At 34.3% G+C, this 13,952-nt stretch overlaps 2 protein-coding genes across 14 annotated transcripts; both read right to left on the bottom strand.

The window, feature by feature from the left end:
- Nucleotides 1–3,613: 3,613 nt before the first annotated feature.
- LOC145108992 (uncharacterized) lies at nt 3,614–7,474 on the bottom strand. 3 transcript variants are annotated; one of them, XM_079046089.1, is made up of 8 exons: nt 7,298–7,474; nt 6,595–6,643; nt 6,351–6,448; nt 4,862–5,272; nt 4,659–4,785; nt 4,275–4,576; nt 3,943–4,050; nt 3,614–3,859 (listed from the first exon to the last, which is right to left on the bottom strand). In XM_079046089.1, the coding sequence occupies exons 6-8, from the start codon at nt 4,446–4,448 to the stop codon at nt 3,752–3,754; spliced, it is 390 nt and encodes a 129-aa protein (XP_078902215.1). In that variant the 5' UTR covers nt 4,449–4,576; nt 4,659–4,785; nt 4,862–5,272; nt 6,351–6,448; nt 6,595–6,643; nt 7,298–7,474; the 3' UTR covers nt 3,614–3,751. The 3 variants fall into 3 exon arrangements, with proteins under 3 accessions (XP_078902215.1, XP_078902220.1, XP_078902228.1); XM_079046094.1 differs by lacking the exon at nt 6,595–6,643; XM_079046102.1 differs by lacking the exons at nt 6,351–6,448; nt 6,595–6,643.
- A 4,702-nt stretch (nt 7,475–12,176) lies between these two features.
- On the bottom strand, nt 12,177–13,671 carry LOC145165684 (uncharacterized). Of its 11 annotated transcripts, none has more exons than XR_013740185.1 (6): nt 13,129–13,671; nt 12,942–13,036; nt 12,806–12,834; nt 12,638–12,708; nt 12,498–12,549; nt 12,177–12,427 (listed from the first exon to the last, which is right to left on the bottom strand). XR_013740185.1 is itself a non-coding variant. In XM_079084492.1 (6 exons), the coding sequence occupies exons 2-5, from the start codon at nt 13,165–13,167 to the stop codon at nt 12,530–12,532; spliced, it is 351 nt and encodes a 116-aa protein (XP_078940618.1). In that variant the 5' UTR covers nt 13,168–13,206; nt 13,294–13,671; the 3' UTR covers nt 12,177–12,427; nt 12,498–12,529. The 11 variants fall into 11 exon arrangements, 4 of the variants coding, with proteins under 4 accessions (XP_078940618.1, XP_078940626.1, XP_078940610.1 ...); XM_079084492.1 differs by having other exon boundaries at nt 12,638–12,834; nt 13,129–13,206; nt 13,294–13,671; XM_079084500.1 differs by having other exon boundaries at nt 12,638–12,834; nt 13,129–13,203; nt 13,294–13,671.
- Nucleotides 13,672–13,952: the final 281 nt, after the last annotated feature.

The following is a 13,952-nucleotide window of genomic DNA, read 5'->3' as shown; positions in this document are numbered from 1 at the left end:
AATCTGGCAGAAAATTTGAAAATCCCGGCACCAAAGCCCTGGACTCGTCGAGTCCACAATGGAACTCGTCGAGTAGGACCTACTCGTCGAGTCCATTCATGGACTTGGCGAGTCTGCCAGTCAGAAGAAAAAAAACTTCGATTTTCAAGCAATAAACGACCAAATATGCATCAATTCATCAACAAACAGCCCTAGGCTCTGATACCGCTGATGGGTTAAGAGCACTACAACAATCCTATGGTGTACATGCAAACCCTAAAGTTTTGGATCTAGTTTGTCTAATGAACATGCAATAATCATCCAAAGCCATAAACCCTAGATCTAGCATGTGATAATCAAATAACATATGAATTAGGGTTTAGATCTTACCTTGATTGTTATGTAGCAATAACAATCTCAATTCCTTCTTGTAATTGGATTCTGAAAGCTTAGTGTCACAAGTGTCACACCTCTAATGGAGTCACAAACACCATAAGCAACAAGGATGAAGAAGGAGGAGAGAGAAGACACTAAAAACGTCTAGAAACCCTAAGGAATCAGTTAGCCACGTTTTTGGTGCCTTAGGGGTCCTTAAATAGTGAGGCTATTAGGGTTATCTAACAAGGAAACCCTAATTTGACTGCTTAGACCCTAAGCAGCCCTTGGACTCCCTCCTTAGAGGCCTTGGACGAATTCTAATGGGTTTCCCCATAGATTTCGTCCACTCCATCCTCTATGGAGTCCATTAGCCCAATATCCAACTATCACACAATTGACAGTTCCAGTCCCCTTTATTTAATTAATGTCTTTTAGCCACAAAATTAATTCTGATTAATTCTTGACTATTATTAATTAAATAATATGATTTCTCTCTTAATATATTATTCATATAATATATTAATAAATCATAATTAATCTCTTTCTCCATAAATCATCCTATCAAGTTGCTTTGGTGAAGGCAACCCAAAAGGACCATGCTCGCAATCGGGTCAAGTACATACCAAAATAGTTATGGGCTTAGACACTAATCCAACATAAACTTCGACCCAAATGCTCGCTTGTACTCACTCATCAAATTACACACAACAATATGTTTTATAACATCCAAGTTACCGGTGCGTTCTCATATGTCAATGTGCAACAGACTCGTAACTACAACTCACACGTCTCCGTTTGAAGAATATAAGATATTATCGTCTCATGATCACTCGTGATAAAATCCATGAAGTGATTCAAATGAGTGTGGGTTTAATCCAATACTCGAATCTTATTCCAGGAGCACTAATGAATACTGCAGCTATGTCTAAAACACCTAGACATACTACAGACCCATTCATGACAGTCTTGCCTCAATACCTACTTCCAAAGTATGATCGACTATAGACGGTTTGAATAACCTAGTTATTCGGGAAGTCAAAACATGCAAAATGAAACATAAGAATAATACTAATCCTATATGGCCCCAAAACTTTTGAGCCATATTGATTACTCATTATTCATTGTATAATGTTTCAAATAATCAACTTAATACTTGAACTAAAACAATAGTTGTCCCATGCTACAAGAATGCACACTATGTTTACCTATGGTCCTTTCTTTGTGGAATATATCAATTGAAAACATTTAAATGATGCTAATTTCACAATTCCAAATCCTTATAACAAATGTAAGAATACAAGATTCTTTGTCATTTACTGAAATCTGTTAGATTCTAAACTTATATGCAATGATCCTCTTGTAATGACTATGCACAAAATTCACAAAGACTTGGCAACATACATTACAAAGTATTCCAATGGAGAGCAATTCCATGGAAACGAAGTCTCACATTCAAAGTACATTCCTTTGAACATCCTTCTTGCATTAAGTTTTCTAATCTTACACAGATTTAAAGAATAACTTCTACTTATGGAAACATTTCCATATTCCCATTTTGACTATCACTTCTGAACAAGAGTTACCTCTTTTCAGAACATGTCAATATGGTACTTCCAAAATTAACACTATACTTCCAACTGTCCATGAGTAACCAATCTTTGGTAAGCCTCAGATTGTCCTTGACAATTGCTTAATCATTTTAGTCATATACAATTCTGGTCCTTTTTCCCTCTTAATGCCCTAGGCATTTGGAAAATTCAGAACACATAGAAATATTATAGCATATGCAATCGATCCTATACCCGAAGCATATGGGATACGATTTATAATGTCTCACATAAAGACATGATCCTAGACCAGTCTTTTGCTATAATTTTTTCTATTAGCCATGTTCTCAAAATTCGGACTATGAAGAGGGATGTTGTAATCATAATCGAATATTGAGAACGCAATTAATATTTCCATATATAGAATTTCCTTATGTTGAACCATTCCAACATAACATTCATATATATATATATATATATATATATATATATATATATATATATATATATATATATATATATATATATATATATATATATATATTGACTAAATTTTATTAAAATCTCAATTTAAGCTTTTAGAATTGGAATGAAGTATAATTTCCTCTCCCTTAATTATAGCACAACAACTTTTCAAACCCTGCAACTTTGCAAATTGAAACTTTTGTTTTTTATAATTAACATTGATAACTTGCAACACTTAACATAATAATCATGCTCCCACTAACATGATAATTATCTTCTTATCAGCATAACACTTATGCTCCCACTAGCTTTGACATGTATCCAGAAATCAACTGGACTTCTAGAAATCAATATTTTATTGACTTTCATTACCAATGTTCAGGTTTCTGATACGAGATGCTTCCGCTTCCCAAAATCATACACATTTCCTTAGATAGCTCACATGTGTGTCTAAAGAATTTTAGAACTATGAAAAGGGATGTCGTAATCATAGTTTCAAATGTTTAGACACTACAAGAAAAAGTCGAAATAACTACGGAAATATTCCATAGCTAAAACATGATATTCCGTAGTTAAAATCGATTAGCGACGGAATTAGTTACGGATCCATTCTGTAGTCAAATTCTTCGTTAGTAAAGGTTCGTTACAGAATCCGTAGCATCTTCGCAACGGAATTTACAACAGATTTATTTCGTAGAAAAATTGTTATGGACTACATCCGTAGCAACATCGTAGCAAATTAACTACAATTTATTTCCGTAGCAAGTTCGTAGTGAATTAACTACGTCCTGATCCATAGTAAATCTGTTGCAAATTAACTACAAACTAAGTTCGTAGCTAGTTTCTGCAGCAAATCTACTATGGTTAATGGCGTAGCTAGTACTCCGTAGTAAATTTACTATGACCTAATTTTGTAGCAAATATTTCATAGTAAATTCACTACAATCTACTTACGTAGCAAATATTCCATAGTAAATTCACTACAATCTACTTCTGTAGCAAATATTCCATAGTAAATTCACTACAATCTACTTCCGTAGCAAATGTCTTGTAGAAAATTTACTACAATACACGTGTGTTACAAATGTTTCATAGTAAATTTACCACGGTCTACTTCCGATGCAAAAAAGATATGACGAAATAGATTACATAGCAAAATCCAAAGCAATTCAACTACATAATAACTTTGTGAAAATATCCGTAGAAACTCCATAACAATAATAATAGCAAAAATTGATGACATGATTAATTCTGTAGCAAAATACATACAAAAGTGACAAAAAAATTCCCAAAGCATATTCATAATAAAATCAACATTATGAAAGTGCAATAAACAAAAAAAGTTACATAAATTCTTATTAAAAAAATAGTTTATCATGGAATTAACTTTTCTTACGGTCATGTCCTCCGACAGCTTTATAAAACAGTTCACTTTCATCAACTTCCTCTCCTAGGAGTGCCAAATCCGCACGTCGAGACACAAAATACTCCTGCAATGTTATATTTGCATTAATATATAGTTTATACAAGATTTTTAAGTTTATATTATTAAATAATTTAAAATTAAGCTTACATGAACTTCTTTAGCTTTGTCAACTTGAAAAGTCTTCCCGTCATGATCCTTAGTATGGGTAAACATGAATACATCATAGCATGAACGAGCTTGTCCCGTATATTCCTCCTACATTAATACCACACATATGTCAAATCTCACCCAAAAGATGTATCAAAAGAAATATATAATAAGACTAGGCTATAATACTTTGATTTAACCAGTAATAAACCAAGAGCAAGGTTAAATTACTAAGATATTTTGAGGATGCTATAATCCTTTCCATAAGATAATAATAACTAAAAATGAAAACAAGATGCTAAAAATGATATTAACGGTTAAAAAACACTTACCATGTCAGCAACAATTTGTTGATGTGAAGCCGATCCACCATAATGAGTAGGTGGGGCTTTTCCACCCACTACACCTTTACGTCGATTTTTTTTTTTGCTCTGATTTTTTTCTTGAAGTCCTTTGATTTCCAGATTGCATTCCAAGCATTCCACACATGTTGTTCTATGTGGCATGGCTTTTCACGAGTTGGATTTCTTGTGCTTATGTCATAGATATATTGGCGATATCTTTCTTTGGCCTTGTGTTCCCAAGCAGCCTTGACTACCGAGTCACCAACTGCAACATCCCACTGACATTTTTTCTACAATACATAACAATGGAGTTATAATAATTGAATGATATGCCTAATAATTACATAAAAACCAAATATAAAAATCTTGTACCTAAAACTCTTCCCAATAAAACTGTTTTATTTCTTTGCTTATAGTTACCCACTTATATCCATTTTCATCCACTTTGTCTAGGAATGATTTCTTAATTATGGATGAACATGTATTTGAAGGTAATAACCTACAAAAATAGCAAACAGATATGAACAAATCAAACTTAAACACAAAAATGAAAATCAGTTAGTATGTTAACTTACGTATTCTCGCGCACTTTAACATGTATGCGTCCTTCTAGCTGTATGTCTTGTTGTTCAGAAGAAACCGATGTGGATGGGATTGTTGTGGAGGTAGGGGAAGATGATTGGACTGGTGTTGTTGATGGGGTTGATACACTACCAAAGAATGGGGGGAGGGGTAGATGGTGTACGGGTGGATACAAGGGTAGATGATGTTGCTAGTGTGATTGAAGGGTTGGATAATGGGGTTGATACAGTTCCAAATAGTGAAGAGGTAGATCTTGTTGGTGTGGATGGATGTAGGGGTAACCAAAGGGGATGTCACTGTAGCAGCTGGTGTAGATGTTTCATTAAGATGCCTTTGTAACAGACGATGCATGTTTTTGCGAGGCCTTGTTGGAGCTCCTTTTAATGGGAATGGAGACAGATTTCCTGTAATATAATAATTACATTATAAATACAACATTATAAGATTGAAATATACTCATTTGTAACAAAAATAATCTTATAGGAAATGAAAAGAACTTGATATCATAAAAAATCTTAATATGAATAATATATTCAGTTTACAACACAGGGACCTAATCGTTCTGTTGAACTAATCAGATTATAAGCATTGTTCCATTCCGTTTTCAAGATTAGAAACATATACAGAGTAAGTAAACCCAGAACTAGCAATGATCTTTCAATACCCACAAAAAATAAACAGAGGAAGCATATAAGACGGGCTTAGGGAAAATAAAAGAGAAGAAAAACCATGTTGTAGTTAATGCTGGTCATTTTTATTATTTAAAAGTCGATGTTTGAACTTACAAAAAAAACCATGTGGTTGTAAATAAAACCCTTAACGATTCTGGTCCTGTTCTTACTTTTGTTGTTGATAGGTAACGAAGATGATCGAGGGAAGAATATTAAAGCGAATAAGAAAAGCATACCTGAAATCACAAGGATTGGAAGCACCGAATAGTAGAAGGAAACGAAACACGACCAAAGACATAAACAGAAATTTTCCTCTGCGTGGGCAAGTTATGCCTAAATATTGGGGGAACGGTTTTGACGGGAGTGGATATAGGGATTTCTGTTTTCCCGGGAGTGGGATAGGGAATTAAAAAAATTTGAATATTTTGGAAAAAAATTTGTTTTGCCGGGAGTTATGATAGGAATTTTTAAAGTATATATTATTTTTTTCTTAATATACATTAAAGGATTGAAGATATATAAGGAAGAAGTAATTATGTGGGTTATATTTACATGGAAAGGATTTCAAATATATAAGGAATGGGTCAACTGGTGAATTCTTAGTTCTAGGGGAAATTTGGTCATTCTCCTACTGTTTGCGAAAATACACAGAGGAAAAAAAAACCTAGGCGAAAATTAAAAGTCCGAACAAGTCACAAAGTGCAAACGACATTGAGATGAACGTAGAAGTGCTTGAAAATTGATGGAATAGATTTTGACAAGAATTCAGATCAAGAAACTTTTATTCAGAAGCATTATTCGGAAATGGTACCTTTGTAAATCAAGCAGATCACTACTCTTCAAGACTCAAGAGTGGTATCTATAAAAGGATCGACTTTGGTGGTTTTGTGTAATAAAAAGTACTAAAATCTGCAAACGACATTAATGTTCAAATAAAAAAAATTAGTGCTACAAATTTTATCATTATTAATTCAGTTTTTAGACCATTGAGGACTGCAGGCTGGAAAAAAAACTGAAAAAGACTTAATTACCCCTGGCAGGAAAAAGAAACTTACTTTCACTTCTATCTATTATGCCCCTACCTAGCGTTATACACAAACACACCTGCATAAATAATATGGTTTGGTATACTTAAAATAAGATGTGGCAAACGACATGAATGTTCAACTAAAAACTCATGAGCATAATGTAAAAAACTATTAACAAAAATTCAAATCAAGAAACTGTTAAAAACTCATGAACAAGTTTCAACAACCCCCCTGCTATTTCTATGTTGATTTACTTGTCATACTGATAGTTTTTATTAAGTGATAGGCACACATAACTCAATGTGAGGGTATTTTTGGAATAATTCAACATCTGGGACTTTTTAGAAAGTTTAGTCAGCAAATTTTTTTTATCTTTGTCCCTATTTTTTTTTAATCCCCTGTTCACGATTCACATTGAAGAACAAGGACCTGCACCTATTCTTTGGTTACACTTAACAAACTTTGTGAACAAGCTCCATAAGTCTTTTGTTACCTGTTCTATTTACTTTCCTTTGTTAACAATCATGTGGATTTGTTGTTGTCATAAAATCTAAACCTTGTTGATTAAGGTTAATCACGAATTTTAGAACTTACAGGTATGAATACAATAACCAATATTTTTGGCTTAACCCATTAATTCATTCTAGTATCAACCTATTGAATTCTTAAAAACCTGAAATTGTCAAATTAAAAACCTATTGAATTCATAATCACGAATTTTAGAACTTACATGTATGAATCCTTATACGCTTGCTTCCAGAGATGGTAACAACTGTTGTGGGTTGTCGTCGTCTCAATCTCACATGATAAGATAGACATCGCTAGTTATAAAATTTCTGGAGAATAGAGACATCATCGTCTGTACTTGCCTTCGTTGGAGATAAATCACACAACATAGTGGGAGATTGGAATTCTTCAGCGGGAACGTGAAAGTGAAAAAGAAAAAGGGTATTTGATTATTAATATCGGGTTTATTATTATTTTTATTTTTTTATAAGTCAACATAATCTTTGACCGGTTTGAGGGTTGACCGAGTAGTACCGATGTTGACCAAATCCGAGTCTGAAATAAAATTGAATTGAAGTAATATAGATTATATAAAAATAATTCTTTGATGTTCAAGTTAAAGGATACTTAGTCATTTCAATTTGTTTCGCTTTTTGTTAACTCGGCGACTCAAGTATTTTCTAAAGGGTAGATGCAGATATCGTTCTTTTAATGTTAGCCCAAGCTTCTAGAACCGAAAATCAAGATTTCATTGACGATGGGATAGCTGGTATGCTCACTGATCAAAAATTCTTTTGATGTTAGCCCAAACTTCTAGAACCGAAAATCAAGATTTCATTGACGATGTGATAGCTGGTATGCTCACCGATCAAAAATAGACAATCTATTTTAAAATTGATTTTTACACGACCGACACTATTTACTTATGTGGGCTAGTTAGACCAAGGGGGTGCATTTTCTATTAGGGGTGAGCAAATCCAAACCAAAAAATAACCAAGACACCAACTAAAACCGAAGAAACCGAAACTGAAAAAATCGAAACTGAAGCAAAACCGACGGTTAGGGTTTGCTATTTTTAAAAATAGAAAAATCGGGTTCGGTTTTGGTTTTTACACAAAAACCGACCCATCCAACCCGGGAAACCGACCCACACTTAAAAATGAAAAACCGACCCATCCAACCCGAGAAACCACCCATACTTAAAAACTAAAAACCAGAAACCGACCATTTATGGGTTGGGTTGGGTTGGGTTTGGGACCAAAACCGACCATGCATAGCCCTATTTTCTATTAAGAAGTTCGGGGGCGGTCCAATGCGCAACGGAAAGCACCACAATCGATCGAACAAACGGGATGTGACCAGCCCCCTACCAAACTATTTCTAAGGTTTTTGGCGGTTCTTTCTTACCTCAACCGGTTTCGGTTTATGGGGTTTTTGGTTTCCTTGAATCGGTTTCCTCGGTGTGAGTCGTGAATTCGTGAGGATTATGAGTCGTAAATACTAAATACCGAAAACCCTAAATCGGTCTACGGTCTAAAATGTCTTCTACTTTATATTGGTTATTTAATATTTTATTTAATGTATAAAATATAAAAATAAATTTTAATTAAGTAATTAGCTAATGTAATTCGAAAATTCGGTTTTAAGGGTTTAAACTTTACTTGAGAAGCCTCCAAACACTTAAAATTGCATACTGGAAAATTCTATTGTATAATATTTATGGTTTTTATTTTATAGTATAATAGTTACGACCTATGATCCCGTAGAAAATTCTGTAGCGACATAGCTACGAATTTTTACTCCGTAACAAATGTCGTAGCGAGATAGCTACGGACTTAGATGCGGTAGCAAATTTTGTAGCAAATTTGCTACAGATTTTGATTCCGTAACAACTTCTGTAGCAAAGTAACTACAAATTTTAATCTTTAGCAACACTTGTAGCAAAATATCTACGCCTTATAATTCTGTAGCAAAATATCTACGCCTTATAATTCTGTAGCAAATTTTGTAGCATGATAACTACGGACTCCGATTACGTAGCAAAATTATGTAGTTATTCAAATATTAGCTATAGAATGCAATTCTGTAGCTAATTCCGTAGGAAATATACCTACGTCTAACTAGTTTGTAGTATAATCCGTAGTAGAATAGCTACGGTTTTTAATTCTGTAGCAAAATTCCGTAGTTATTCAAATATTACCTACAGAATAAAATTCTATAGCAAGTTCCATAGCAAAATAGCTACGACAAACCATTCCGTAGCATAATTCGTAGCAGAATAACTACGGATTTTACTTTCGTAGCAATTTTCCGTAGTTATTTCAACTTTTTCTTGTAGTGAGACCTCACAATTCGAATTATGAAAAGGGATGTCGTAATCATAATTGAATTTGAGAATGCAAATATCACAATTTCTATCTCCTTAAAATCTACTTAGTGAAAGTGTTTCCTCACCATCATTTTCATGAATGGAAGAGAAACCTTATGACACTTAGATTTTATGGTGTATGTGTTCCTATCCATATGAATTTGTCAAAAACATAACCACAAGAGGAGGTTAGTGACAAATCCAAAATCATATGGACTGAAATTGTTCAATCTTAATTTCTTGCTACCTGGCAGCACAAGGGTCTACCATGTCTTCCAAGTTGTTATGCAAACAATTGAGAACTCATAGAACTCACATGCATAGTCAAATTTAACTGGAATGGGCATAGAAACAAGAATATGTCAACACGATAGGTTATAAACCTCAAGTCGTGTGCTAGTGATAAACAATACCCTTGATTAGTTCTTGAGACCATTTTCAAGATCATTAAGACTCCCACTGACCTCTTGACATATAAGATTCTCTTGTCAAGAACCATTCCTTGACAAAGCAAATAGTCAAGAGTTAGTGTGGATTCTTATCAAGACAAACACTTCACACAATTAGCCTTAGTTGGTCTTTGTTTTATCCAAAACATCACAACTCACCAATTTCAAATGTACAAGAGTAGAAAACATTTTACTCTACATTTGATAAGTGTTTTAAACCTTCTTAACATTATGTCACTCAAGGCTCGATCTTGTAGTGTTACTCTAAGACTCAATTTTGGAACGAAGTATGATTCATCTTTTGATTTAACCATTTCAACAATTCATGATTCCTCTTCTTAGTCAAACAAATGCACTAAGATGTCCTTAGAGGATTAATTCTGATATGGTTTTTCATAATCATTAAGATTATCATAAAACATGATACTGAAGTACTCTCCCATCTTTTCAGATTAGAGAAACTTTTATCTTTCTGCCTAATTTGATTCTTCTCATTCGTCCTGCCATACATTGAAACTTTTCCAATGTTTCAGAATTATACTTAAACTTGTAAGCACAATCATATTTACTAAACTTTAGTAAATCGTTACGAATATCCTTATCGTTCTTTGTGGTGGACCTGATCAGCGCACAACCAAGTGTACCCGATCTCCTAGTCCTTCACTTGACTCACATATACATGTGAACAAAGAATTAGTCTTAATTTCCCAAAGATGAAAATTCACATTCATCATACAATACAAGTTGCATGATTCCAAGTTTCTATCCAACTGAAACTTGGGTGATGAGAATCTTTCCTTATTTGGTAAATTATGACACTACCACAAAAGAAAGAATCAAATCCATTTTCCAAATATTGCTATCAATGGAATCATATAAACAACAGTTTTCACAAATCTCATTGTAAGGATACTTAAAATAAATAAAACCAAAATTTTTCCTTTTATTTTAAAATTGCGGAAAAACTTATCATTACAATGCAAATACATATGAAAATTATGTTGTTATCTATTCCTAAGCAATCTATTATAACTCTTAAGCACCAGCTTAAAATTCTGATCTTCAAATTATGCGATCAAAATCCATCTTCGCGATCAGATTCAACATACTCTTCTTCTAAGCTTCCTCTCCTTTTTCGATTCTACAAAACATCAAAATGTGACCTAGTCACATCATGTAATAAGAATCTCTAAATAGGAACTTAATAGAGTTAGATAGTGGACTTTACCTGAAGCATAGTCAAATTTTTTGACTTTTACCATCCTAGTGAACTTTCAGGTAAATAAGTCAGCTTCGCAACCAATGCCACTTCTTTTGGCAATAGAACCATATGAACTCTTTAGTAATAGTACATGGGACTGTCTCAGACTCAACCTTTCTCTTTACCATTTGGTCAACCGGGTTGACTATGGCTGATCCCTTTCCATTGGAAAGATAAGACTTTTCTGGACTTCCAATGTTTCCATTGTCAATGTCCATGTAAGTTTGGGAAGTAGATCTTCCAATCAAATTTGCCTTATCAGTGCTCCAAATCATTGCTGATTCAGCAGCAACAATCAAATAGGTAAGATCATTAAGGGTCATGTCGTGGTCTGTCACATAGTAGTTCTTAATGAACTCACTATATGACTCGGAAAGTGATTGAAGAACCCAGTCAACAGTCAGCTTCCTTGAGACTTCGACACCCAACTCTCCCAGCTTATCAATATGAGACTTCATCTCCAAGATGTGAGTACATATAGACACTGCTTGCCAATAGGGATTGAATGACCTTGAACTATTCAAGAACTTGTGGGTTAGGGAGAACAATTAGAGGAGGTGGAAGAGGTGAAGTATGATTTCCAGTCCCATTAATGCACAACAAAATGGATTAATCTTTCACCTTGATCGCCATTTGGGATATCATCTTCATTAGTAGGGATGAGCATAACCGGGTACCCGCCTATTTTAGCTGGAACCGGAACCGCTCCCGGAACCGGCGGTTCTTAAGTTTTTGGTATTGGAACCGGAACCGCCTACACCGGTTCTTAGAAAATTGGAACCGCTCCTAGAACCGCCGGAACCGGTTCCGGTTCCGGGTATCCGACTTCTTGAGTATTAAAACTTGTTATTTTATACATGCCATGTAAATTTTGTAAATTAACCTATACAAACAATATAAGTACAAGATATAAGACCTAAACATTTACAAAGATTTGATCTTTTAAATAACAAGCTATTAAAAACATTTCCCACTTTTAAATAACACAACAACAAGAGCCAACAACAAAGTACAAACTATAAAATAACAACATAAGACTGAAATTGTAATTCATAAAAGCAAGAACGACAATAAAAACAGCGATAGTAACAGCAAAAACAGCAACAACAAAATAGCAACAACACAAATCAACAACAGCAGCAGAGCACATAACAACAAAAATAGCAACATCAAAAAACAACAACAACAACAATCAACTACTTGGAGAAAAACATATGCGTGCCCCTCCAACATGGTTGCTAGAGTAGATGCAGATGCAATACGCCAATACAGTGCCTGAAATCCATACATATTAAAGGCATCCCATGATAACAACAATATGAATGGATAAAATCAACTTTAATACCTTAAGATATGGATCATATAGCAAGCATGTCATCAGGTTTGCTTCATACCTCCTGTCAATCATATTACACATTTACACTAGGATGATAAAAAAATAACAAATTAATACAATAAAACAACAGAGAAAGCATTGTCTTTTACCTTGTTTGAAGCACATCACTTGAGGGAAAAAGTATTGTACATTGGGTAAATGGTAAAAAGTCATAATGCAACTACAAAACCAGCAACATGTAAGAATACATATACTGGTAACTGGTAAAAAGAATATCTTCAATAACAAAATTAAGTCCAAGAATGAGAAAAAGTTACATGGTCTTGAAGGGATCCTTTTGTATTCACTAGAACCAAGTGCAGGCAATGAAGGAGTGAGGTATAAAATCAGCAGAATAGTTGCAACATTCACTTACTGATCAAATTCAATACGATTGTTTAGATAATAAGTTACCTGAGTGAGAAGCAAAAGAAGACTACCCTATCCATCGCATTGCCTTCCATGAGTGGACCTTTACTTGCCAATACATCCAGAGTATTTCTAAAAGCCTAATACAGTAGACAAATAAATTTTAACCAAACAATATAAAAAAAATGAAAACTTGTTAATCTTGCAACAAAAAATGCTTACATCAACTTACTTCTATGATTTGTAAGTTGCCTACATAAGTTACTTGCATAGTGTATGTTTCATCAGTATCTTTAACATATACTTACTTCTATAACACATAGAAACACCAAATCATAGGACTATCAGAGGGAACCATATCATAGGACTATCAGAGGGAAACACCAAATCAACACACCTGAAGAAGAGAAACAGAACGCTCAGCAAGCTCGATTTCATTACACAAACCCGATACGAACCTCAGATTGAAAGAATTCTTGGCAACAGAGAAATCGAAACAAGAAGATATAGGAGGTCTGATTTGGGGGAATCAAGAATCAATGCGAGATTAGGGCGATTTGTTGGAGATCAATTATTGGGTTCATAGGTGTGGTGTAAATGATCTGATCGATTGCAATCTACTGAACAGATTTGAGTGTCGATTGAAGCTTCGATTGAAAAGAACCATGACTGGAGCGATTGAAGCTTCGATTAACTTAACGATGACTAGTGTGAGAGGGGAGAGAGAGGAGAGTGACGAGTAGAAGACGACGTTTTTTTAAGATTGAAAACCAAAAACCCTAAAAACGAGTTAGGTCAGTATAAGTTCTTTTTCCCTATTTTAAAAAACAAAATTACAAAAAATATAAAAGTTTCTATAGTTTTTTTTAGAAAAAGGCGGGTACCCGTCGGTACTGGTTCCGGGTATCCGGTATTGGAACCGGAACCGGCGGGTATCCAGTGGGTATCGGTTTCGTAAAAATTAGAATTGGAACCGGAACCGCTTAAGGCGGTTCCTAGACTTTAGGAATCGGAACCGGAACCGCCTAAGGCAGTTCCAGTTCCAGAACCGGCAGT

The sequence above is a fragment of the Lactuca virosa genome, chromosome 1 (genome assembly GCF_052849685.1).
Source record: "Lactuca virosa cultivar CGN04683 chromosome 1, Lactuca_virosa_CGN04683_v6, whole genome shotgun sequence".
NCBI classification, from domain to species: Eukaryota; Viridiplantae; Streptophyta; class Magnoliopsida; order Asterales; family Asteraceae; genus Lactuca; species Lactuca virosa.
This window is presented reverse-complemented; position numbering and strand designations above follow the sequence as displayed.

Coding starts and splice junctions, on each gene's coding strand:
- LOC145108992 (XM_079046089.1), bottom strand. CDS start 4,448: ATGCCACATAGAACAACATGTGTGGAATGCTTGGAATGCAATCTGGAA. Junction 4,051..4,274: donor AACAAATTGTTGCTGACATG/GTAAGTGTTTTT, acceptor GTATTAATGTAG/GAGGAATATACGGGACAAGC. Junction 3,860..3,942: donor ACAAAGCTAAAGAAGTTCAT/GTAAGCTTAATT, acceptor ATAACATTGCAG/GAGTATTTTGTGTCTCGACG.
- LOC145165684 (XM_079084484.1), bottom strand. CDS start 13,167: ATGCAAGTAACTTATGTAGGCAACTTACAAATCATAGAA. Junction 13,037..13,128: donor GCAACTTACAAATCATAGAA/GTAAGTTGATGT, acceptor CTACTGTATTAG/GCTTTTAGAAATACTCTGGA. Junction 12,550..12,637: donor AGTGATGTGCTTCAAACAAG/GTAAAAGACAAT, acceptor TATGATTGACAG/GAGGTATGAAGCAAACCTGA.